This window comes from Aquarana catesbeiana, linkage group LG03 (assembly GCF_042186555.1).
Source record: "Aquarana catesbeiana isolate 2022-GZ linkage group LG03, ASM4218655v1, whole genome shotgun sequence".
NCBI lineage: Eukaryota > Metazoa > Chordata > Amphibia > Anura > Ranidae > Aquarana > Aquarana catesbeiana.
This window is the reverse complement of record NC_133326.1, coordinates 234,982,608-235,010,396: the sequence shown is the minus strand read 5'-3', so window position 1 is coordinate 235,010,396 and position 27,789 is coordinate 234,982,608. Positions and strand designations below refer to the sequence as shown.

Here is a 27,789-nt window from a genome sequence, read left to right as displayed (position 1 = left end):
GGAATCTGCAGCTTGTTCGTTTCCAATTAATTATTCAATCAGTGAATTTTTTAACTCCAGCAGCATGGTTACGACGACGCTAATAAAGAATTTTCAGCCTATAATCCAAAACAGAACCTGAATGAATAATGTAATTGAAGTATTACATTACATAAACCACACATGAAAGAATTGCTAATTGTGTTTGATGGCGAGCAATTAATACAGAATCTAAGATGAACAATTTAAAATAAGACTACTGTTTAAAGATTCCACTGAAAAGCAACAACTCAAGTAGAGAGGTAAATCAACAAAGTTTGAAAAAAGAGCGATACGTAAAAAAAAAAAATACATTGTGGAAAATAGAAAAGAAAAGGCTTAAAATTGATATAGTAGTAGAGATTTATGATCTTGTGTGTACTGTTTCAGTTGAGACAGCCCACACATTTGATAAATATTAATAGGATGAATTTATTACCAGGGAGAAATGAGCTATGTTGGTTCATCACTGCACCCTTAACAGCTATCAGTACATGAACACAAGGTGCAACTGCACTATTATATGACCCCATTTACTCTCTGAATGGTACTTCATTAAACGGTACCTTTTGGCCATGCTATGGATGGATGAAAATCAAAGTTATCAAGGCTGCAAGTCCTGAATAATGAGTTTCACCCAACCTTGAATATATTTAGATGAGCTAAGGTGGTTAAGTGTTCATCTTAGTTTTTACATGCTTTTCCTTACTTAATAATACATTCTTCTTTATCAGTTCATGATTGCATGCCTACAAACATGTTATGCTAGTTATGGCCAGCTGCTAAAATAAGTTAGCGGAACATTGTAAACATACTCATTTGCATACATATAGAAAATGAAATTCCTGCAGCTTATTTTAAACATGTTTGACTATTTCTGACTTTAATCTTTTTTTGTTGTAATGTGAACAGTGGATAGCGGGAGTACGTGTTCTTGTCTGATACTCCACATAAATTGATACAAGGCTTATAAAAGTAGTGTAAATAATATATCACTTTGCTCTTCCTCCGTATGCAGCTTTAGGGAGCCCATGAAATGTATTTTAAAAACCTGGGTAAATGATGTTGTTTCCTCGCTCAGCAGACTTTATTTTTGGCTACAGGTGCAAAGATGGGTAATCAGGAGGAAAAAGATTTGACAGTTCTTAGAGAAGTGCAGATGTGGAAACAGAAACACTGTCTCCAGATACCTTTTACTAGTATACACTGTAGTGCACACAGTGAAAAGTGCTCTGATCAAGCTTATCAATTATTAGTTCCAGTGTCTACACTTATCAGTCAGTGTCCATTCTGGCGCATTCAATTTTTCTTAAAAGTTGTATGCTATGTATAAATGTGAAATGAATGTCTGTCTTATTTGACAAATATCTGCACACTTTCACGTAAAGAAAATTTATTACATTAATTTAAGTTACAATGACAAAGCTCACTGCTTATTACAGAGTCCAGTAACTTTTAACTCACCCTGAAGAAGCTTACAAGGTGACAGTCTCTAACACTGTCATGCAGGCGTACAAATTGTGGGACCAGCTTGGTCAGTTAACTGTTTTCTGGTTGGTGGAAAAAGATTACAATACTCTAAAACTGAAAAGCCATGCAAATAAAACTAAGCAGTTCCCTGCAAAGATCCAAATTGTTATCGTTCAGCTGTTAAAGTGGAATTAGAATCAAACGCCAGCAAAAACAAACTTTTTTTTAGATTTTATTAGAAAATGGAAGGGGTAGATCGTTTTGCCATTTTCATATTGGTGTCTGTATCTATGCTAGGGAGATTTATTCTCACTTCCTGTTGTGTTACTGAAACAGGAAATGGGCTGAATCTCTTCAACAGCAGTATAAAGCAGCATTGAAAGTGTTCTTAATAACAGCGTGTGGTGAAGGTAAAAGGGGCAGGAAGTCTCAAAGTGGGTTTCTAAATTTTCCATCCAAAATTAAGACTTCTAATCAGGTTTGCATCTGTATTGTAGAATCCATGTTTCAGGTGTACCGGATGAAGTATCTACTGGTCATACATATAGGGGATGCATATAGGAGCTTTTGTTTATAATAACAATATATTGACAGTATATTATCTATATTATATAAACAGTAAAAATAGTGCTTTGTAAGTGAGGATTTATTCACACCAACCATGCATAACAAAGCTTTTTACAGGAGAGAAAAGTAAATTGCCAGATAAAGTTATAGCAGAATTCTTTACACTTTTTTACTTTCTTCATGGATACAAAATAAAGTTATCGTATTTATCGGCGTATAACATGCACTTTTATCCCCTTAAAAGCAGGGGAAAATCATGGGTGCGTGTTATACACTGAACCGCTGCCTTGGAGGGGAAGGAGGGAATGAGCGCCGCTGAAATAGACAGAGCTGAGTGTACTGTGTACTCGGCTAGGCTCAGCTATGCTCGAAGTCACACCCAGTCCCGCCTCCTAGCATTTACGTCCTGCCATTGGACTGGTGTTGTGTCCATCATAGGAGCCGGGCCAAGGGGCGGGACTGCGAGAGGAGCTGAGTACACAGGACATCCGGCTCTAACTATCTCGGCGGTGCTCGTTCCCTCCTTGGCAGGCAAAAGGAAGTTGTATGTGCTGTTCACAGCAGCTGGATTGATCTGCCTATACCAGTAACAATTTAAAACCCATCATTGATCATGCTGCAATTTTGGGCAAGGCTGCAGATGGACACTGATCATTCTGCAATGATGGGCAAGGCTGCAGATGGACACTGATTATACTGCAATGTTGGGCAAGGCTGCAGATGGACACTGATAAGGCTGCATTGATGGGCATTTAAAATGTAAGTTTTTTCCTTAAACTTCCCTCCTAAACTTGGGTGCATGTTATAGGCCGGTGCGTGTTATGCGCCGATAAATACGGTATTTTGACCCACACAAAAGCATATTTTTAAACTATTGCACAGCTAACATAGTACTACCCTTCTGCTCAGCTAAGGTGATAGCAAACACAGCACTTGCAGTAGGATTGTATGAATTGATTGAATCATGATTTTTTTTTTTGTAAATGCTGTGCTGGCTTTCTCTTCAGTGAAGCCATTTCTCCAAAACTTGAAAACTTCTTTCAAGGGAAACCATAATAGTATGGGTCAATTTTATATGTTTTTGTAAGTGTTTATAAACATGTTTCGAATGTTTTTTTTTAATATATGCATAAAATTTCTATTGAACAAATCACCATTTTACATGGGGTGCTTTTCTCATACAGTGTTTGCACAAAATGTGAAACACCTCTGCACTTCTTGTCAGTGACTACAGATTGAAAATTAGAAACGGTCTACATTAGCAGAGAGGCAGGTATCTGTGTGTGTATGTAATCTGTTATCCTGTTATTCATCTTAATGCACAACACAAGCTATTCACTACATTGTAGTAAACAAGCTTCCTAAATTCCTGGAGTCTTAAGTAGGCCATACATGGATCGAAATTCGGCTGGTTCAGCAGGCTGAGATTTGATCTATCTATGAGCATGCTGATAGATACTTGATCGACTTGGGTACAACCAGCCTGTTGGATTTTTTTTACATGCAATTACTACTGGCGACTATAGCCGCTAGCAGTAATCATGTTCTGCCAGCTGGGAAGGCACCACACACTCCCCCCACTAGTAGAACACAATAGGACTGTGGGGTGAATTGTGTTGATGGGGGAATCAAGTGATTTTTTCCCTTCCACCCATGGTGGAAGGAAGGAAAATCAAATCATCCAAGAGCTGCTTTAGCCTTGCATTTTCCACCTGCTGACTGCAGGTGATAAATATGCAATATTCATTTGTAATCATTTATATTTACCCAACAAAAATAAAATGAATAATAGTCCCAAAACATAATCACATTGAAAATAACATAAACGAAAATGTTGTAAATGTCTTAAAACTGCATAGTAAATTTTCAGAACCAGCTGTAAAAGAAGTCTCTTTTTTAAAATGAATGAAATGGGCACCTTACTTTACAACAAGAATAGTTAAATTTCCCAAATGTAGCATCAGGCATCACATGATTGCTATGACCATACCTTTACTGGTTGCAGTGAGTCACTAAACTGCAAGCCATTAGGGTTCTTTGTGCTACCTTATTGAATAAACCTGTTTGTATTTAAATTTATTTTATCGAGTACCAAATAGTCTTTGGCTAGTACTAGTCTAGTGACTATTCCAACATATTTAATAGGTCAATCTTCATTCAAATGACATCCACAGCTAAAGGTGATATATTTGAATGAAATCACAGGGAACATATGTGCCTTTTTCAATTATTTAATCTACCAAAATATCAAGCAATTTAATGGAATACTATGGGGTGTGTGCACATTTGGCCTCTGAAGGTAATATTATCCATTTTAGCAGAAATTATTATTGTAGTTGTTTTGCATAGCTGCTCACCAGTTTCTTAACATTAAACTCATGAAAAATGTGACTACAAGATTCCTTCAGGAGATGTTTATGAGTTGCCCCCACAACATTTCAATAGGATGCAAATCAGGGCTTGACTAAACCAGACCATACACCTTCTTTTCTTCTTTTTGAGCCACTAAAAATTTGCAAGTGTGCTTTGGATCATTACCTGGTTGGAAGATCAATTTCAGGTTCAATTTTCCAATAAATGGCCTCATATTCTCATTAAGCATGGTTTTATATGATGCAGAATTCATAGTTCCTGAGATGACTGCAAGCTGGCCAGGTCTTTGAGTAGCAACGTAACCCCAAATTATAACATTTCCACCAGCCTGTTTCCCAGTGGTTATATGATGCTTCTTCTGAAATGGTCGCTTTCACTTGCGCTAAACATGTCTACTTTTTTTGCGGCCAAACAACTTCATCAGATCCCACAGTGTAATCTTGGGGTTCTTAGAGACTTCTTTTGGCAGTCAGTCCTGGACAAAAGTAGCCATCATTTCAAATCTATGCCACTTGCAGATTATTTTTCTTACAGTGTAACTATTGATTTAAAATAAATTGCTGATCTTTTAAACTGTTGCTAGACTCCTATGCATTCATAACCTTTTTTTCTGGGGGCCTTAGGGAGCTCTTTTTTATATTGGCATAGTGACAACAAACCTCAATAGCAAAGAGAACACCAGACCTTTTGCTTGGAAATGGGTGCCTGAGCTCATGCAGCTTAAATCCTAGTGCATTAATCCCTGCTCCAGAAGCCCAGGATGCCCATAGACATAAATGGTCGTGCATGGCTTTACTTGGGTATACGCCGATGCTCACATAAACATGAGTGTACAGGCGTATGCACAAAATAGAAATTTTTCCCAAGTATTAGCATTTACTTAAGTACACCCACGCATAGTCTTTCATGTCTGTGGGCAGCTGTAGGCAGTATTTGGGCTTCCCGAGTGGGGAAAATATGCCACAATGTACATTAAACGGTCTTAGATGCTCATGTACAAGAGACCCCTATAGCTGAGGTTTTGGGCCCGTTCACATTGAAATGCATGCTCTACGGTTTTGACAGTCCATTCTTTTCAATGGGCTTTCAAACGTACCAGAACACAGAAAAAGTAGTGCAAGCACTACATTTCAGATTGTGCCACACCAAACTGCATGATACTATGTGGTTTGCTGGCCCCAAACATGCTGCGTTTGCAGGATGCATTTAGGGTGCCATAAATAAATTTGCAACCATGCACATGTCGCAAGGACAGCGCATTGTCCGGTGCGGGAAACATGCACAGAACTTGCCTTTTCCGCACTGTGTTCTGGTGTAAACGGGCCCTTAAATAAGGTTCCAAAGGCATTCTCCATAAGGACATTCTAATCACTGGCACCTAGTCTAGAACACCTGATTATAATTTATGGATTTAAAGTGGGGATAAACAGGTTCACTTACTTGTTCCACATAATAAATTAGTATTTTCATTCATTTAGTTTGAGAATGAACATACCATGTCAATTTATATATTATTTGTTAATGCATATCACCTTCAGCTATAGGCACTGTTTGAATGAAGATATGATGATGTTTGCTTGTTAAAATATGATAACAAATTTAACTTACTTTTTCACATGACTGTATTATTAAACCTATTAGTATTATTGTTGGTATGTATAAGTAAAAGTACTTTTTTACAATGCCTGGTACTGGTCTACATTTTTCTGCGTGCATCTCCTAAACATGCAGATTAAAGCATATTGTAACCAGTAGTTGTAGAGGGTTTGAAAGATGCAGTGTTCATGATATTAACAAGTACATACAATTGGTGTTCTAAATGCATGAAGTACAGCATTTAGTCATATCATCTCAGCCTTTTTATGTACGTAACAAAGAATTCCCATTTCACTCTGCTGGCTTTGAGTGGGAGCTGAATAACAGTTTGTGGTTTATTGGGAACAGATGCACTTGGGGATGCCTTCAGGGTGCCAGTCGTTATTATTAGCCTGCTAATGTGCTTCTTCTGGCTGCTTCCCAGGAAAGAGGAACAATTAGCTGGCATATGTTAATTTTTGTTTCCCTAACAAATCTCACCACTGACTAAATGTGTAAAACAAATCCACAAAGAAAGATCAATCAATGCTGAACACACCATTTCTCCCTATTAAAATATTGTTTCTCAGAAAGAATGTTTGGGATTTAAAAGGGGCAGGTGTTGCCAAATTCCATACAGTAACAGCTGAATTTTATGTTTAGGTGAAAGGCTAATGCAGTGTGCAGACAAATAATTATTAATACAAGCATCAGTCTAGGCATTTTAACACTTGCCGTTCTGGAGGAGCGTGAAGGGGTTAAGTAGGGCTATGAATCAAATTACCCACATATTATCCCAGATGAATACAATTCAGATTATGGCTGTAATCATTGCAAGTGTTGCACTCCTTTTAAATTTTGCTAATTGGATGCTATTTATGGCCAAAGAGGTGTGGTAGAGGTGATGAGTTTTTTTTTTTTTTCTTTTTCTTTTTTTTTTCTTTCTTTTTTTTTGATAATGAGGAGCAGTAGTTCACTGAGGGGATTAATAGATGATACATTTTAGAACAGATTGCATATATTCGCACCTATTTTCCCTTTCTCTACCCTGACACCCACTTTCTAGCGTATATCAGCAATAAGTGACACTGTAATCACAAATTGAAAATGATCTTTCCAGTGGAATTGGCAAACTTGACATTTCATTATATTTGTTAACACATGCCACAAATGATTGTTAGTGAGGAAATACCATTTCCCTCTCCCCATCTTCAATCAGATTTAATTTGAAAAATTTCAGCCTCCTCTGGCTAATTTGCAATTAAGACAATTTTGTTTGAATATGTAGTAATGTCATTACCATTCCACCAAATTAGCAAGGAGACTAAAGGTCAGTGTAAGATTTTCCAGCTGGTTGGAGCTTCTCATCTGAGATTTAGGACTAAGAACAAACACTATAGCATGGTCAGAATATGAACTTTTATTTAAGGTCTTTTCTCTTTGGATCTCTGATTTGTTTTCACTATTTTGAAGGTAACCAATTCACTGATCAGTATGCACTTCATTTCTCAGGACTGCTGAACACAAGTACATTTCTACCTATTTGGCTAACATGTTTTGAATATTAGATAATCTCTCTCTTTTTTCTCTAATAAGGTTCATATCATAAAATGTTATAATTGTCTATAATAGGTTATTTTCCCTTGCAGCAATGGGGTACCAGCATGTTCAAAGTTTAAATATTAAACCAATTTTCTCTGTCCTAAATATATTATGAGTGCAGTTTTTTTTCTTTCTCTGACGTATTTGCATGTTGTTTTTTTTTTTTTTACAGCTAAACCTAGTGTCCAGTGTCACCATGTCTAAAAACATGTTGGACACATCCCCTCAGAGCTTACCTCAAACCCCAACCACACCGACTGCACCTGTCACTCCAATTACCCAGGGACCCTCCGTAATCACGCCGGCCAGTGTACCTAATGTTGGAGCCATTCGAAGAAGACATTCTGACAAATACAATATACCCATGTCCTCAGGTATACTTATCGTTTGATATGTTTCAACTTTAATTAAATAAACAAAAGTTAGGGAATGTTTTTTATTACTGATTGTTTTTTTAGATATTAACTGCTTGCCGACCAGCCGCCACAGTTTTACTGTGGCAGAATGGCACAGCTGGGTGAAACAACGTTACCTTACGTCAATTCACCCTTTGGCCACTAGGGGCGTGAGTGCCTGCAGCATGTAGCTGCAGCGTGTGCCCGGAGCCGATGCAAGTGCCTGGCGGGCACGATGACCGCCGGGCACCCGCGATCGCTTGTAACAGAGTGAGAACCGGGATCTGTGTGTAAACACACAAATCCCGGGTCTTTCAGGGGAGAGGAGACAGATCATGTGTTCATTCTAAATATGAACACCGATCTCTCTCACCCTAGTCAGTCCCATCCCCCCTACAGTTAGAACACACCTAGGGAACACAGTTAACCCCTTTATCGCCCCTAGTGTTAACCCTTCCCTGCCAGTGACATCTATACAGTAATCAGTGCATTTTTAGAGCACTGATCGCTGTATAATTGTCAGTGGTCCCAAAAATGTATCAAAACCCTCTAATATCGCAGTCCCGATAAAAATCGCAGATCGCTGCCATTACTAGTAATGAAAATTCCATAAATCTATCAACTACACAAATTTTGTAGACGCTATAACGCTTGCGCAAACCAATCAATATACGCTTATTACGTTTTTTACCAAAAATATGTAAAAGATTACATATCGGCCTAAACTGAGGAAAAAATTAGTTTTTTTGAAAAAAAATGTGGGATATTTATTATAGAAAAACGTAAAAGATATTGTGTTTTTTTTTTTTTTCAAAATTGTCGCTCTTTTGTTTATAGTGCAAAAAATAAAAAACGCAGAGGTGATCAAATACTACCAAAAGAAAGCTCTATTTGGGGGAAAAAAAGGACGTCAATTTTGTTTGGGTACAGCATCGCACAACCGCGCAATTGTCAGTTAAAGAGACGCAGTGCCGTATCGCAAAAAATGGCCTGATCATTGAGCAGCCAAATCTTCCGGGGCTGAAGTGGTTAAAATTAAGATATACATGTCTTTTAGAATTTTCAATAAAGCCCTAGTTTTCCTGATATACTATTTTGATGCAGAAGAAAGACATGGTTAGATTTAATCCTGGAGATTTGGCATGAATAAAATAATGGCAGTTTTTCCAATATATAACCTAAAACAAATTATTTTTTATTAATAAATTACATTTTATGCTTACACATGATATCAGTTTTGTATTTGGTATGTAAAGTTTTTAGGTTTAACACTATTCTTATATGTTTTAGAAATTGCCCCAAACTACGAGTTTTATAAAAATGCAGATGTCCGTCCTCCATTCACATATGCAACTCTCATAAGGCAGGTAAGTACAAGGAAAGTGAACTTTCATTCAATGAATGTATGTTATTATCTCAAGATGACACAGTGATACAAATGACATCTGGTCTAGTTAGAGAGTCTTTTTAATGTCACTACGCATCTTTGTCTCATTTCAGGCTATCATGGAATCGTCTGACATGCAGTTAACACTTAATGAAATTTACAGTTGGTTTACACGGACGTTTGCTTACTTCAGGCGTAATGCAGCAACTTGGAAGGTAACTACTTTCGAGCAGCTTTAGATGGCTCACATAGTGCTTTCTGATAGCACAAGGACCATTTATTTCCATGACATAAGCAGATTAGTATCTGCGTCCCCTCTTTTTAACCTGCCTCTTGAATGGAATGAATTCTCTCTCTCAAAATGACAAGTGAAAGAATAATTTTGCCTCTGATATCGTTTTCTAATTTGGTGCAATTAATAGCAGAGGCTTGGCAGAGAAATGAGGGCCTGACACACTAATTACAGTGTGAGCACTCAATCATCAACACCTTTGTTAGTCGCACTATATTACTTTTTCTCTTGCATATTATTGGCTAATTAGTTTGAAAAATGTCTGTTTGCCTTGTGCAACAAATGGAGGCTGTAGGTTTTGTCTTGGTCTATGCCTTTTGTACACATCATAGCTCATCATACAGAGTGGATCTGCCACTGTAGTGAGGGCTGGGGCTACTCAGCTGGAACTAAAAAGAAAGTAAAGTGAATATTATCCTGTCAGGACATAAATGCAGTTTATTTACTTAGACAAAAGAGTTCATCTATAGCCCTGTCCAAACAACCTTATTGTCTGGTTCCTGCAGGGTGCTAAAAAATGTTCGTCATATGCATCTATTTCTGGTAGAGAGCAATGTCTGGCAAGATAAGGGTACTCAGCACAGTCTAAGTGAACTGTTTTATTTTCATTTCAAAAAGCAGTCAGAAACATCAATTAGCCACAAGCCATTTCATACAAAAGGGGAGAATGTTTGTAGCTGAGCAGAACAGAGGCGGCAAAGCACTCATCAGCATACTAAGAATTTTCAACTGTGAGATATGCTAAAGTGAATTAATTTGGATTTAAAATGCAAATGAATCTGGCAGCCGATTACAGATATATGTGTGTGAAAGGTTTATAATGCTTTTCATTTACAAAATGTTTAGAAGTTATTAGCTGCTGTGTGGCACTGCAAAGTGATGCAATTGTTGTATTTAGGCACTGCCAATGGGCACATGTTTTGTTTAGTGGGGGGAAAAAAAAACAACTACAGGAACCTGTCCAGAATCTACTTAATTACTTTTTTTTCCAATAGGTAATATTTATGTTGAAGATTTGCATTTTCTATTGTTACTCATTAGAGATTGTACTGAATTTTCTGTCATTTGATTTACTGAAAGAAATTTAAAAAGAAATGAAAGGTGATTTAATATCTTAGCTTGGTCTCATCTCCACAGCTCGGGGATCCAGCAAAACTCATTCTGAACAGCTTATTAGTTCTAACTATATCGCATGCATAATAAAACTGCTCATTTGCTCATTAATATTAAAATTATCATATTCCGAGCCATGGGCATTAAGATCAATCAAATCCTTGGATTTCAGGTCAGATGCTAGATCTGCTTATGCTTTTTTTTTTTTTTTTTTTTTATAAGAATTCTCCTCTTAAAGCAAGCCAGAAGCTTGTCTTTGTGCAAATAAAAAGAAATCTTTATCAAAATTACTTTGTTTCATATTCAAGAAATAAGAATTAGGTCATTACCGAATTGACTTGATAGTATACGGCAGAAGAATCCGAATAAAAATATGTCAGATTAATGATCCCCTCCATAAATGTTTCAGCTATATTTAACCCCTTTATAACAGTAAATTTATTTAGATGGATACTTTTCCTGAAACCGATAAGCTTAATAGATACAATTTTCATTATCTGTACCTATAGATACACCTATCTGAGAAAACAATTTATTTTTTTTAATATTTAACTTGAACATTAATAAGCTAACTTGGTTTCTTTAGACTGTTTCCGGTACTTGTTCATCTGAAAATACTCTGTAAGCTTATGAAAACACAGCCTCAAAAATTCTGTGCAGAATGTTAACTAAAAAGAGAGAACTGAATATATTATATTTTATTATTAGTGTTATCACTACAGAACAATAAATGAAGTCCTGGGTAGTGTATATTTTTAGCTGTATGTCTATAATGCTTACCCATCACTCAGATAAGCCAGTAGTCAGAAAACATTAAACTGTAACTAGAATATGGCATCTAATAATACTGAATAAACAAACTCTGTCATTTCATTATTGTGGGATGAAAAGAATGCCTTTGAGCTTATTTGCATAAAGCTTTGTGCAAAATTAACACGTGTCACTGTAGCCTTTTTAGCATGTTAATACCTCAAGCAGGACTGGTTCCTTTGGACATTTCATCTGTCCCCGAGTGCTTGATCAGGGACAGAGCTGAGCTGACCTAATTGTTCTGGCATTTTCAAAGATACTGTAATTTGTACAGATATTGCAATTTAGACCAGCTCACTGAAAGAGAGGTTCTGACATAGCTATTATTAAAATAGCTTGAAAGGTTCATATAGTGTAGGTCAAGTAAGTCCTTTTTTTTTTTTTTTTTTTTTTTAAACTTTGGTCCATGCTGTAGCAAAATATATATATATATTTTTTTTTTAATTCATGGCATCTGTACCAACAAATTGTGGATTATTTAATGGAAGAGCCTCTTTCATATGTCTTATTTAGAATGCTGTACGTCACAATCTCAGCCTGCACAAATGTTTTGTACGAGTGGAGAACGTTAAAGGGGCTGTATGGACAGTAGATGAAGCAGAATATCAGAAAAGAAGGTCACAGAAAATCACTGGGTATGTCTCCATTATGGGTATATATGATGATAAATATCTGTTGCCATTGTCCACCAGTGTTTAGCAGACGTCAAGCATGATCTTTGCTCCACAGGGGTCAAATGCAAAAGAGTCTGGGCTTATTAAGGTTAACAATGATTTGAGGAATGGAAATGAATTGACAGGTTAATGATGATAAATATAACGAAAGAGCCAGGTTTTCGTTTAAAATGATTTAGAGTATTGCATATTATTTGAAACCCAAAAATCCATATTAAAAGCTCAGGATTACCATAATAAAACACCAAATTACCATAAAATTCTATTTTTTTTCCTTTGCACTGTAATTAGGTGAACATTTTTTTAAGTGCATAAAGATCCTGATACTGAAAAACAAGAGCATTCACAAACTATTTCCTGTCCATTGTCATATTTTGTAATTAGCAGTTTCTGTGCATACCCCAAATTGTCAAAAAATGTTATAGAGCTATCTACAATTCCTCCAAGGTGTAAATCTTGAAAAGCCACATAAAAACATTAAATAATTAAGATTAAATCTATTTTTATTCTTAAACTACTAAAATACTGCTCATTCTTTTTTCTTCATTTTTTTGTAGATTCATTTGCATTAGACGACACATGAGATTTAATAAGAAAGCACTTTTTTTACTTTACACTAAAAATATAGGTGGTTGTTCATTTGTTGCATACATATACTTCCCACATTACTGTAAGGAGAAGGAAAGGTCAGACATCATCCAAGCTAATCAGCATTGATTACCACTGGCTCGATCAGTACACTGCTTTTGTTTGAAAACCACTACATCAACAGGCTTGTAGCAGTAATTTCCTAAACGATAAGTAGGATTGACAACACACTGGGGTTGATTTAGTAAAAAAATTTAGGCTGTTTGCTTAACAAAGGGATTTTTCATTTTGCAAGGGAATTTTTACTTTAGTGAATGTGGTAACATTTTACTTTGCAAAGAATACCCAATCATATGCAAGGGAATATAGTTTTTTTTTCCATATGATTGGATGGTTGCAGTCAGAAGAGCTTCCCCTAATTCACTAATCTAAGTGAAATTACCCTTGCAAAGTGAAACGTCTATAGTCCTTTAGTGAATCAACCTAGCAACATAAAGCTGTATGTTTGATAGTTGTTATTAATATAGGTTTGTGTGCCTATGTTAATAACAGATAAAATATAATTGTCTCTAAAAATTACCAGACGCTTTGCTGTCTTATATATAAATATAAAAACATCTGGCATGGTTTACAATGAGAACACAGACTACCAAACAAATATATTTTTAATTTTATTATGAACTAGAACTAGTCTAGCATTTAGGTTTAGTTCTTACACTGTTACATGCAGTAAAGTGTTCCACCAAGCACTAAACAGATAGAACTTTATAATCTTTTTAAGAAAAAATAGATTTTTTATGACAAAACACTGTTTGAAGTACTTGTATCTACCAGATGTAGGTACATGTGGAAGATAAAAACATTACCTATGTGAGTTCTCTCCTCCCTCCTCAGCATGTCATAGCTGAGCATGTATGAACCAAAGAAAAAAGTGTGTGGTATTGTCATGATACAGTTTCTCACCTGTATTGCTATATTAATATTGTTTTTTTAAGCCAGTATAGCTTAGGTTGGCATGCAAACATTTTCCTTGAAGTTGTGTACTCGAATACATATTAGCCACTCTCTCACTGCAAGAGAGCAGAGATCAGTTAGCTAAGGTCACCCCAGTGCTGAGGGAGAGAGGCGGAGGAGGGTCAATCATGGATGCTGTGGAGGTGACAGACATCCTCCTTGTCAACTGATGATGTCATTGGTTGTTAGGATGGCAGTGTCTAGAAAGTTGTAATGGTGCATACTGAAAACCCGCGGCTTTGTGTAACTAAAGGGCAGGCTTGATCCACCTGCTGGCTTGTATACAAATTTGATCAATTTTTAGGCATTATGCCAAGGCACCCCTGAAGAAACCTCAAGGCACCCTGGTTGAAAAAGGCTCTACTAGCCCTTTGTAAAATAATAACCTGTTTATGCATTAGGCTGGAAGTTCTATAGGTGCCACAGAAAGAACTGGTAATCAACATTGCCAACTTATCCCTTGTATTACTGTCACATTTTAGTTATACAGTCGGTGGTTCATTTGGCTCGGTAAGTGCTCGAAACTGATCAGCCACACTACCTGTATTATCCATATTTGTTAGTAATTAGAAGGATGAGTTGGAAACAGATTAACAATGCCTGACCACGCCTGTGTGTATATATATATATATATATATATATATATATATATATATATATATATATATAATGAAAGGGTGGCCACACGAATTACGGTCCTGTACACAGAGTAAAGTTGCCTTAAGCCTCATACACACGATAGGACTTTGTACAAACTTTCCCTTGGATTTTTGTACAAAGGGCCTTGGCCATAAGTTTGTATTGCATACACACGGCAGAACTTTTTCAGCCAACTTTCACCAAATCACGTGGTTTTTCAGCCAAAGCCCCACCCCCCATGTTGAGGGCATGCGGCCTGGTACGGTTCGGGGGGGGGGGGCGCTCGCTCGTCCCCACTCCCTTCCCTGACCGGCCGGCTGCGTGCTCGGATAAGGGTCTGGTATGGATTTTGGCGGGGGCCCCCACGCCATTTTTTCAACTTAGGGGCTTTCCCTTAAAATCCATACCAGACCGAAGGGTCTGGTATGTTCCTGAAGGGGAATTCCCTCTCGCGCCCGCCGCAGTAGGAAAATTTGTTTTTCCTATTGCAGCCATCGCGAGATGTACAGTACCCTGTCGCTGAGAACCAGATTTTCACACCTGGGTACTGTAGTTTGTACAAAAGTCAGATGGTTTTGTGTACACACGATCGGACTTTGCTCCATCGGACTTTTGTTGCCGGAAAGTTTGTGCGTTCGCACAGCCAACAAAAGTCCGATGGAAACAGAAAAAGTTTGTCCGATAGAGCGTACACATGGTCGGATGTTGCCTTAAAACAGCTAATTTGCATGTTTGTTGTCAAAAAGTCAGATCGTGTGTACGGGCCTTTAGAAGCAAGAAAAATCTAGTTTTTGGCCAGCCAGAGAGGGCCACACACTGAATAAACACACTGGGGGTTATTTACCAAAGGCAAATCCACTTTGCACTACAAGTGCAAACTATGAGTGCAAAGTGCACTTGGAAGTGCAGTCGCTGTTCTGAGTGGTAGATCTGAAATGAGGGGAAGCTCTGCTGATTTTATCATCCAATCATGTGCAAGCTAAAATGCTGTTTTTTATTTTCCCTGCATGTCCCCCTCGGATCTACAGCAACTGCACTTCCAAGTGCACTTTGCACTTGTAGTTTGCACTTGTAGCGCAAAGTGGATTTGCCTTTAGTAAATAACCCCCACTGTGTTGCAAATATAGATTTTTTTTCTACCCACATGTTCACTTTCATTTTAGATTAAGATTTTATTTGTTGTGACGTGCTAATTTTTACAAGCAAATGTTTGTGACTGTATGAGACTAAGTTAGGTTGACCTGAATCTGCATTTCTGTTGTACAGCAACAATTGCATTATCTTGAATACTTTTGATTTTAGGTTTAGTTTAGCTAGAACTGCACAATCAGACCAATTGTTTTATTCAAAAAATGTTTTTATTTATTTTGCAGTAGTCCTACATTAGTCAAAAACATACCTACCAGCCTCGGCTATGGTGCAGCTCTCAATGCAAGTTTACAGGTAACATAATCTGAAGTAATTTTTATTTTACTTGTAACACACAACATACTGTATACTGCATCTCTAGCTTTCTTGGTATAGAACTGTAAGCTCATGGGTTTAATGAGCATTAGGGATCAATGTTAGAGTCAGTTTTTAGTGGTTTTAATTGAATGTTAAGGATAGGAATAAGGTTAACATTGAGGAAGTGTTTCAGAGGGCAAAAGGTCAGTGTTAAAGTCCAAGTTCACCTTAAAGTACATGTTACCTGTTATACCTGTATTTAGGGTGTAACATATAACATGTTCCAGCTCCTGCTGCATCTTCCCCCAGGGGATCCCCCCCAGCCACTTTTCTCATTTAAATTCAGTGCAGCTGTGCAAGGCTCGGCCCACACAGCCTCATCATTTATTCACAGTGATTTGCAAATGAAGAGACTACAAGTCCTGTCTACCACTACGGCAGGTGGCTTGTAGTTCTCAATGAACTACAGACATGCCGATCAGTGTACTTGTAGTCCATTCCTCCATTGTTCAAACTGAAAGTCCACAGAGATAGAAGCAGAAAGCTGAAGGGTGTTCAGGAGTCTAACATTGCTTCCGCAACCCATTGATCAAGGTGCAAAGCTTTGCAGACTCCTGTAGGAAAAATAATAAATACACATTTTTTTCCTGCAAAAATATGTGCATGTATTATTTTTTTTCATAAAAGGTGAACTTATCATTTAAGGGTACAAATAGGGTTAACGTTAAGGGCCAGTGTTGACTATTAAGAATATGGTTAAAATTAAGGAAGTTATTTTATTTTATTTTTTTACAGTAACGTGACAGGATAAATTAATATAGGGACTGCGTTTGCGCTTTTCAAAAATGCTAGTTGCCTGGCTTGTCATGCAGACCCCGTGGCTTCAGTATCTTCAGATTTGCTGACCCATAATAATTATGTAGTTCAGAAAAGTCAGAGTAAACGCACAAGGCTGTATATGCCAAGAAGATGATCAGCATGACAATATGGTAACTACCATTTACTGTGGAGGTCAACAGTGGCGGCCTGTGCCAATGTTTGACATGTCATGTTGCCTTATGTTGTAGGCTTCACAAGTAGTATTATTTGTAGTGCTTGGTTAGGAGTTAAGTGTTAAAATCAGGTAAAGGGTTACATTTCCAAATTTGCCTAAAGTAGAATTAGCAGTACCTTTACAAATCCGTATGAATAAACAAAAGATATGTCAGAATATGCACCAAGTATATCATTTTCAAAAAAGTGCCTCTCATTTAATTTAAAAGGAGCTGTTCAGCTTCAGACAAGTGACTATGCCTAGACTGAGATGAAGGCCATCAGACTCTGACAGGAGGAAGCATTTCCTCAGTCTCCTCTGCCCCAACGTTCAGACTGTAACTTTTTAATTTTGTAGCTAAAAAGGTGGTAGGCAGCAGCATGGAGCTGATTTGTGTTAGTCAATTGTGAATGAAGCACTGCACAGGTAACATGATTTATCTATGATATCTAAGCCAGCACCTCAGTAAGGATGGGCTAAGGCGTGTTTGCAACTCCACATGCCCGAGCCCACCAGGAAGCTTACACTGCGCATCGCTAATCACAGGCAGTGAGACGTTTCCTGATCAGCGGCTGCACAGATCAGGAAATGTCTCTCTGCCTGTGATTAGCGCTGCGCAGTGTAAGCTTCCTGGCAGGCACAGGCATGTGGAGCTGCGAACACACCTGAGCCCATCCTTACACCTCAGTCTCTAGAAAGTAGATGTTCACCTGGGATAGTGCTCGAACAAAGATGGTGACCTCCTGAAAGAAAAATAGATGAAAAATAGATCTCTGAATAGTAATAAATACCTATTGGTAGTAAAGCGATATATTGCTTAGTATGCATTCGCCTAACATGAAAAAAATAATTTGATGCTAGCTCCACTTAAACAGTTTAGTATTATTGGTAGATTAAGTGTTAAAAGTTAGCTTTAAGGGTTATGTTGACTTTTATGGTTCTGATAAGGGGATAATTAAGTGTTAGGGTGAGTTTAAGGATTAAGTTAGATAGTCTTACCTCCCGTAATAATCTATCTATCTATCTATCTATCTATCTATCTATCTATCTATCTATCTATCTATCTATCTATCTATCTATCTATCTATCTATCTATCTATCTATCTATCTATCTGACATACTTTCCTTTATTAGTTTTAGCAGGTACAGTTAGTTATATAGCAAAAATGCTCTGTTCCTAATTTCTATTACTTTTGATGTGAAGTGGCAAGAAGGACACCCTGTGGCAAGTTTTGGAATACTCATGTTTTCTCAGTGTGTCTGACTGAGCTGCTGCTATTAATTCTGTGTGATTTAAACCAATACATTTCCAATGGGAGGATTAGTGTACTATGCTGAAAGTAATCTAAACTTACCATTACAGCCCTTAACGCACTGAATTGGCAGTAAGCTAGAAAACAGAGTAAACAAATGCAAAGATGTACTAGGGGTTTACTGTGCAGATGTTATACGTCAAGTGTTGCCCTCCCTCAGATAAATAGTAGTGTCACGAAGGTCAAAAGCTGACTATGCTTGTTAAGAAATAGTTCTTTGAAAATAATCATCCTTCTCCCTTTTATTCCTACCAGGCTGCTCTGGCAGAAAGCAGTTTACCTTTACTGAGTAATCCAGGTTTGATAAACAATGCATCCACTGGCTTACTACAGGCTGTGCACGAAGACCTCAATGGTTCACTGGATCACATCGACAGCAACGGAAACAGCAGTCCAGGCTGCTCACCACAACCACACATGTAAGTGCATAAACTAGTGTATTCTTAAGGTCAGATTTCTTTCAAACCTGGGCACTTTATGGAAAAAAAGCACATGCAGAAGTTACTTTCAGTTAAAACTGCTAATGACCAAAGTTATTAGTACATTTGGAGATCTAGGTAGTTAAAGTTATACAGTAAGTTCCCTTTATATGAACCTTCGGGTTGCAAATTTCAAAGATGCTAACGTGTGTTTGCACAGTTTTTTCCGTTGAACCCAGCGGGTTGAACAAAAAAAAATTACAGATCGCCGTACCAACACAAGCATTGTTGGTGCAGCGATCTCCCCAGCTGTGCTATTGTGTTCTGACAGGGGGGCTTCCCCCACCAGAACACACTAATAAGTGCTCGCAAGCACTAATCTTTGTTGGACTTACAAACAAGTTGGACTTACGAATGAGCTCCCGGAACAGAACTTGTTCGTAAGTAGGGGACTTACTGTATAAAAATCTGAATGTTTCCTGTAAGTCAAGCATGGGCATGCCCCCACCCTTATCCTTTTTGTTTATTGAGGCTATCCTGTTCATTGGGGAACCAAAATAGAGACTTAGAAGGGGCAGTCCAAGTTCAACTTTTCTGGAAATGTTGACACTTATAACTTTCCCTGCTTGCTTATGCATTTTTGCATCCTATGGTCAGCTTGAGTTTGCCATGGTTTTTTTTTTACATTTTACCTATGTCATTTTACCCATGTCAGCTATGTCATGCTTCATAGCTAGATCTAGAGTATTATGACATTTTTTTAAATGTTGCTATCGTCACCAATGGTACATTGTGTTTTTATTATATAAAAAACTTAGAAACAACTTAATGGCGTTCTCATATAAGTATTTAGTAGAAATTATGTGACTTATTTAATGTTACTGTAAAATGCAGTAACCATGACAACCATTCAGCTTTATCTGTTCAAGTAATATATATAAGCTAGAAAGACCAAACTGCGTGGTGCTCGCTCATAAATATTTGGTGGAATTTATGGGGCTTATTTAATAATTTGCTGTAAAATGCAGTTATGCAAACCATTTATCTGTTTCCTCGAGAGACTAAAGTCCAAATAAAACTGATTAAAGCACTATGAACATAATCATTACATTATGCACTACCTTATTAAATAACTCCACAAGCAGGTTGGCATCATCATGCTTTTCCTGATGTAGTGTTACCAAGTTGTAACAATATGTTCTCAGCTTGTCAGACTCAAGGCCTAGCTTTGATTGTTTATTTATATGCCAGCAATGTGATTATTTTATTTTTCACAAGCTGATTACTTTTATTTTTGGAAAAAAAGTCTATATACCAAAAGAAACAAGTAGATTTTTTTTTTTAAAGAGCAGGTCATTTTGTTACCCATAACTGCTACCTGCTGTACATTACAAATTCATTTTGCACATTAGGAATTAATGTATGGGGTACAGATTACCTCAACAGGCAACATTAACACATCTGGATGTAACTGTTGTTATGCAGATATCATCAAACCAGTAAGTTTTCTTTCCTCCAGTGCTATTCTGTGACTTTTCAGCTGTTGAATTCTGCATTAATTTTAGGTACTGTACATTTCTTGACAAGATGGCAATATTTGCATGCACAGTTGTGAATATGCTGTGCATTTAGCTTTAAAGGCTGTGGCTCTTACATTTACAGGATTTGGAAGTGTATCAAAAATAAGAAATGTTGCATTTCTGTTACATATGTCGTATTGTAATAATGTGCTAATCAGATACATAACATCATTTTACACTCTTGTGACTCATTTACATGATCAAATCCTATATCTGCTCTTTTTTTGCAGCGTTGTTCATCAGCTTTATATGATTACTGTCAGTGAATTATGTTTAGCATCTGTAGTACATTACAAACTATTCTGATGTACTTGTGCATCAGTTTCATGATATATAGATCCAAGACACCTTAGGTGATCAGCACTGCATACTACAGAGATCCAGTGGATTGGAAAAATTGCTCCAATTCTTTACATTGGCTGCCCATACAGCAGAGAAACATTGACTGCCCATACAGCAGAGAAACAAGCCTAGCCCAGGACAGTTTTGAGCTAAAAATAAAAATCTAGATTGTTGATACTTTTGTATGATGATGCTCCTGTATGTTCTAATCTGATAAGTGTTCTGTCCATATGCTACATGACAAAGATGCAAGATGCAACTGTCAATTGCTTGCTTGCAGATTAAAAATGTTTATGCTGGAAATCCTAATGCCATTAATCAAATATCCACCTGCAAATCATTTTAGGACTGCTGCTTAGTATTTCATTATATATTGTAAAGAGAACCTGTCAGCACTCCATGCATGTGAGGTTTAAACTGCACATCTCTACTCACAGTCACAGAAATATAGCTGTGGATGTCCTCCCCCACATCTCCTCCCTCACTTCCTGGAAGCTACATGTTCTAACCTGTTGCCTTTCCATCCCCTTCCTGGCTCTAATGTCACTCATACACTTGGCAGCAGAGAGTCTTTGCAGACTACTCAAGGCTTCTGCAGCTACTGCCAGGATTATGAATAGGGAAGAGCTCGGGCATGTTTGGATACTAGTCTGAACCCTCCTTAGCTGTCGCACTAGGAAACTGTCACTGCAGCTGATTATGAGTGACATTGAGGCCCGGGAAGAGGGTGCAGAAACACCAGGTTGGAAAGCGGAACTACTGGGAAGTTTCAGAGGATATAAGGAGCATTGATGCTTTTTTTCAGCACACTAACATCCCAAATTTGAAAAATAAAGGGAGTTAATATGCTTACATTAGTAATGAGAGTTAGACAATGTCATGGCTGTGTTAAGTACACAAATGTACATTCATGTAATAGTACATCTGAGAATACTTTAATATTTTACATGTAAAATATAGAATGATACTTAAAGGGGTTGTAAAGGCAGAATGTTTTTTATCTTAATGCCATTGGCTCCTGCTGCTGTCATGTAAAGTCAGTTAGCCAATCAGGGGGAGAGGGGGCGTGGCCAGCTTTGGGCTCTGTGTCTGAATGGACACAGAACTGTGACTTGGCTTGGGTGCACCCATAGCAAGCTGCTTGCTGTGAGGGCACTGAACAGGAGGGTAGGGTCAGGATCACAGAAGAGGGACCCGAGAAGAGGAGCATCTGGGCTGCTCTATGCAAATCCACTGCAACAGAGCAGGTAAGTATAACATGTTTGCTATTTTTATAGGAAAAAAAACAAGACTTTTCAATCACTTTAAAGGCTACGTTTACATTTTACGTAAACTGTAGTTTAAAACACACTGTGCTAACTGTAAAAAAATGTATTTAATGCAAATGCCATATCCTTTCTCTCACCCATGAAGGTTGACCAAAATATTTCCGAAGTTTACATCCTGGCTCATTTCAAGTATGCAGCAGTTGTTGGGTGCTTGCCCCCAGCATCACTGAAGTGAGCGTACTTCCTAGTTCAAAAACTGCCTAGACACAGCACACACTCTCTGTTGCAGCAAAGATACTGCAGTCAACATCCTCTCCGAGATCCTCTCACTGCTATAGAGCCTTCCCATCTTATACTCTGGCCTACAACAAAATGCTCAGCAAGCTGCAATCTTTGATTACAACTAAAGAGATTATCACATTAGCCGTCCTCAAAGAATAAGGCTCAGCAGCAATTTTCTTGTCGACCATAACCTGGAATAACCCAGGACATAGGAATGTAAACAGTGGGATTATTTAGGCCAGGCTTCGTGGGTGACAGAAAAGACCTATAGGTATGGCACTCACATCAAACAATATTTTTATGATAGGCACTGTATTTTTTAAACTACTGGGGTCCCTTGTCTGCATGGGCCAGTTTATTTAACAGGGCACTAAGGACAAAGTCAATTGCTTTTTCCAAAGTGGCCATAATGTGTTGACTCATAAGCCAGTGAATGCTAGTACTAATATGCCTTTCTTATGTTCATTTTAGTTCTAGTCTAGATCTGTATTATTAGCTAATATAAAGTCTCTCCAGTCAAGGTCACATGAACACTCCTGTAGTGGCTTCAATGAAGGAGAGAGATTGCGGACAGCAGCTTCAGAGCCTGGGCAATGATGTCACCCATAGGCTTACTATGGGGGGGGGGTCTGTTGTCAGCTGTCCTTCCTTTACATTGAAGCTGGTGCTGGGACCAAATCATGTGACCGGACTGGAGCACCCTCAGAAGAGGGAAGTATAAGAATCTTTCCTTTTCCAAGGTAGATGAAATAGGCTTATAATGAGAGTGGGAGAATGTTTAAGCATAATTAGGTTTTCATTTGCTTCTACTTTAAGCTTAAAAAAAGCAAACAAACCCATTTATTTAGGGCAATACAACTGATTTCTTTTAATTTCCCTCTTCCTAGCAGCACATACTTACTTTTTCTTTAAAACCAGTTCAGTTCCTGGGAGTGGGGAGAGATACCCCTGTGTGAGCTCTGAGACATTCTGGTTGCAGTTTATACAAGGACGATGACTCTCCATTTCCCTATGAGACATCATTGGGTCAATCACCATGCACCAGTGCTGTCACATGATAGGAAGGGGAACAATTCATATTCTCCACTTGTTGCATTGAACCACATCCCTCTCATTCCACAACAGGGTTTGCTTACCTTCCACTGCCCACAATTGTTGCTGCCGAGTTAAGGGAGGCCATCATGCCCCGTACTATCTAATCTGAGAGTGATCCTGTAACTGCTGTATGCAGAGAAGAGGAAGAGAGCACCACCGCACCTCCTTCTGGCTCTCCCCTCCTCCATGCTGCTATGTGTGGTCTTATCGGCAAAACAGAAGGCTGTGAGGGCCGCCTGACCTGTCCTTAGCAACCGATGATGTCATCAGATAGTACAGGTCCTGCCAGTTTTATGTCATTTTGCTGTGGCACCCTGGTTGAAAAACCTGGTTTATTAAATGTTTGTGTCCATTATTTCATATACATTTTCAATGTTTGTGTGCCTGAATGAAGCACTGTGTGTTATTATGAATGCAGCATTGTACCTTATTACCCACTACACTGACACTCATTATCAGATCGGTTTGAAAGTTGGTGGTTCTAAATAACCACCAATAACTGTGTGGGCGGCACAGTGGTGTAGTGGGTTGCACTTTCGCCTAGCAGTAAGAAGGGTCGCTGGTTTGAATCCCAACCACGACACTACCTGCCTGGAGTTTGCATGTTCTCCCTGTGCCTGCGTGGGTTTCCTCCGGGTACTCGGGTTTCCTCCCACACTCCAAAGACATGCTGGTAGGTTAATTGGATCCTGTCTAAGTTGTCCCTAGTATGTATGAATGTGAGTTAGGGACCTTAGATTGTAAGCTCCTTGAGGGTAGGGACTGATGTGAATGTACAATGTATATGTAAAGCGCTGCGTAAATTGACGGCGCTATATAAGTACCTGAAATAAATAAATAATAATAAATAAATAAGAAGGGACAGGCAGTTTTGAAGAGTGGTGGGCAATGTTGAACTGCTAAGAGCTCTAAAGGACTCCATATCAGTTCACTATAAGTGAGAAACCTTTATTTTCATGCAACACTGTAACCATCTTAAATTTTAATCTTTTTTTTTTTTTTATAATAGAAATATTCCTGACCATGAGACTTGAATGTTTTGTATTTCCTCATCTTTGATGTTGAGAAGGTACATAGCATAAAATATTAATGTTATGTATAATTTTTTGCCATCCTTGATTCAAGATGAACATGATATTTTAAAGGAACTTAAAAAGACATTCATGCAAACAGCTAGTCAGTACAGGCATAAAACAATAAAATCATTGTATCGTACTGTTCTAATTATTTTTCCTAAATATAGAGAAGCTGAGCATCCCCCTGCATCATCCCTGTATCAGCAGCATTTGATCTTCCTTACTTTCAGCTTTTCAAAACAAGCAGCACCCACAGCTGATACCTCTGGTTCCTGCCTGACTCTTAACTACATTTCTCATCTGGTGCATGTCATCAAATCTAGACTCTGGACTGAATAGATGGATTATATTTGGTGTGTGTGCCCCTCGCTGCTAAGTTGCTGGGCCAGTGAAACTGTATTACTTCAGAGAACCCGTCTTAATGGAGGTGTGCTGATGTGATCACCAAGCTGTCAGCATACCTCCATTCATGGAACTTACAGAAACTAGGGCAGTGTCACTGCCCCAGCAAATATACAGTGCTTGACACATATAGAGTTAATATAATTCAGTATCAGAATGAAGGGGCATGTATTTTTAGTGTCGTTTGGTCAATGCTCCAAGTCCAGACGCAACTGAACATTATTACACTCAGTTAAGAAAACCATACAATATACAATTGTCTCTCCTTCAACCACAGGTTGAAAGAAAAAAAATGCTGAACCCTTATCAACAGAGGAGAATCCCTCCCACTGCGCTATTGTATTCTGACAGTGGGAGATTTCCCAGCCGATACCGGTAGTGTTCACACACAAAAAAAAAAGCTGACAGGCTGATTGTACTGAAGTGGATGGATGGATCAACTTCAGTACAACCAGCCTGCCCATAGGCAGATCAAAATTGCGATCCGCCTATGGCCAGCCCTATACTTCAGCAAAACACTCTGCTGTCTGTGACACTATCGTACATATTCAAAAGGCATGCAGAGTTTGTGTGACAGTGATCAAGGAAGTTAGTACCACAGTGATATTTGTTAGACATGTTTTTCTACTTGGAGAACTTTTTGAATAGCTACGCGATAATACTTGCAAATTCAATTCATAAGTTATATAAAATCACAGAAAAAAATGTTTGGACCTGTACAGCAGATTAAGCATAGTCCTATACTAAGGTTCAGATAGAACACAAGTCATAACTTCACCCCTGTGCAAGTCAATACAATTAGAAGTGGAATAAAAAAACGTTATCTGCACTGGGGATTTTTTACTTTTTTTAAAGGTGGTATCGTAGTAAGTTATGGTAAATATGCTCACCTAATTTAGCACAACAAACTTTTCTCTGTTAAACTGGCTTATACTTTATTGGGTATATATGTTTAAACTTATATAATATTAGTTTAAACAAACCGCTGTGGAACCAATATTCCTCTCAAGCCACAATGAAACAACACAATATTGGTTAGCTCCGCAAGGGCAAACTTTGTGTAACTGAGAGGTATTACATTGCTTTAGAAGGAAAAAGAGATAACTGTACTCACAGATTCCAAATACTGTACATATAGAACTCTATTCTGTGGTATAAAAATCCCTCTAACTCAGAATGAATATTTATTTCAGTTGCACATGAACAATAAACTGATATAGAGTTAGTATTTGACCTTTTGATAAAGGAAAAATAATTCTTTCTTCCAGAGATACTCTATTAAGGCCATATGTTTTGCTTCATGATGTATGCAGTCCTCTTTTCATGTCTTTGAAACTTCCGTTCCCTATTTCATTTATTGTTCATATTTGCATTCAAGTATATTTTAATCAACCCCCCTTTTACTAACTCTGTTAGTAGCATTATTAGTAATTATATATATATATATATATATATATATATATATATATATTATATATATATAAACACACACAGGAGGGATAGTGATAAAAGTGTTGATAGTTACTCATTAAGCACACAGTATAACAGAGCATATTAACAGACATTCCACTACTGTGATGTTCATGGATTTAAAATGTAGACATTTTTCTTGAAAACACAGCTTGATTTGCTTTCTAGTTGATCATGTAAATTCCATTTATTGTATATTACAAATTATGTAAATATATCTCAATTTCCTTAAAGCCTATTTGCGGGATGTCTACATTTGATCCTTAAAGGACACATTTTATTTATAAATGTCCTGCTGCTATAACTACGAGAGATGCAAAAGCAGAAAATCCTCCTTATTGAGCCAATATCCATAAAAGAACCCTGAAATGTACATAGTCATTATCTGACTGATTATGATCTTCAAACTAGCTCTGAACTTGCACTAAATTAAGTGCATTGCCCTTTTATTAAAACCATAAAATACAACTTTAACTATTACCAATGGTTTACACAGAGCCTGGAAAAGTGTAACTTTTTCCCTGTCTTATAAATCAGCGTAATTACATATTCAACTTTAATTACTGGTGTGTCTGTATTGGCAAGGTTTATATGTTATATTTTATGCAGAACTACGATTCCTATTAATATTTAGCAGCTAACTATATCATTAATTACTCTAAAATCTTTCCCCTACCATCTTTTTAATGGAGCTGAGAGAGTGGAATTATTAAAAATTGATGTATTGTGGATTTCAGAAATGTGTATGAAGCGTTAGAAATGCCTGGCCTTAATCAGTGATGTCAAATTTGGTACTTTCCTGTTTACTAAATTGTACAGTCTGGACCTTGGAGATATTGTTTTAAGGCTTCATCATAATAATGAGATGATGTAAGATTTGTATTTGGTAATTGTCTCTGCCCAGCTCTATATGGTTAGAAGTCACTATCATTCTTTGCTTACAGCTATTACGTGTGCATTTGCATGTCTGTGTGTTTTGTCGCTGAAAGCAGATCTTTTAGGACATTATGTCCAGACCCTAAACCTAGCTTTTGCTTAATATATCCTTTATTATCATTTTTGCTTTTATGTTTTACATAAGTTAAGGCAGTGTAATCATATAATCTTACATAGGCAGTACACTAAATGGTCACTTGTTTAGCAAACCCATGTTCATTTCAGACTGCTCTTCAGGTGACAAGGCGCTTAAAATGTTAAATTCCCTTTAACATGATAGGGTTGCTTGAAGCGAACATAGGTTTGCTCGACTATCCAACTTGCCCATTTGTAAATAGAGTATGAATAAATGTTTTTATTATGACCAATACATTTATTTTCTTGTGTAAACATTTATCATAGGTCTACAGCTATCATTCTAGTATGTATGTAATATCACTAAACATGCTTTACAACTTAGAAATATTTCTCCTCTCCTTGTTATCTTTATCTGTGACAGTTAAGGCTCTTGGATAACTTTAACCGAAAATATCTTAAAGCATAAGTTCACCTTAATAAATGCACGTTTTTTTGTAGGTAATACAAAAATGTGCATTTATTTATTTTTTCT

At 37.5% G+C, this 27,789-nt stretch overlaps 1 protein-coding gene across 24 annotated transcripts in view; it reads left to right on the top strand.

Moving 5' to 3' along the window:
* The window catches only part of FOXP2 (forkhead box P2), a 437,363-nt gene that overhangs the window by 349,224 nt on the left and 60,350 nt on the right, over window positions 1–27,789 (top strand). For all 24 annotated transcript variants that reach the window (XM_073619859.1, XM_073619860.1, XM_073619857.1 and 21 more), the window contains 6 exons: window positions 7,778–7,979; window positions 9,291–9,367; window positions 9,501–9,602; window positions 12,116–12,237; window positions 15,891–15,960; window positions 18,565–18,728. In XM_073619859.1, the coding sequence (XP_073475960.1) occupies window positions 7,778–7,979; window positions 9,291–9,367; window positions 9,501–9,602; window positions 12,116–12,237; window positions 15,891–15,960; window positions 18,565–18,728 (737 nt within the window). The remainder of the gene's footprint in view (window positions 1–7,777; window positions 7,980–9,290; window positions 9,368–9,500; window positions 9,603–12,115; window positions 12,238–15,890; window positions 15,961–18,564; window positions 18,729–27,789) is intronic.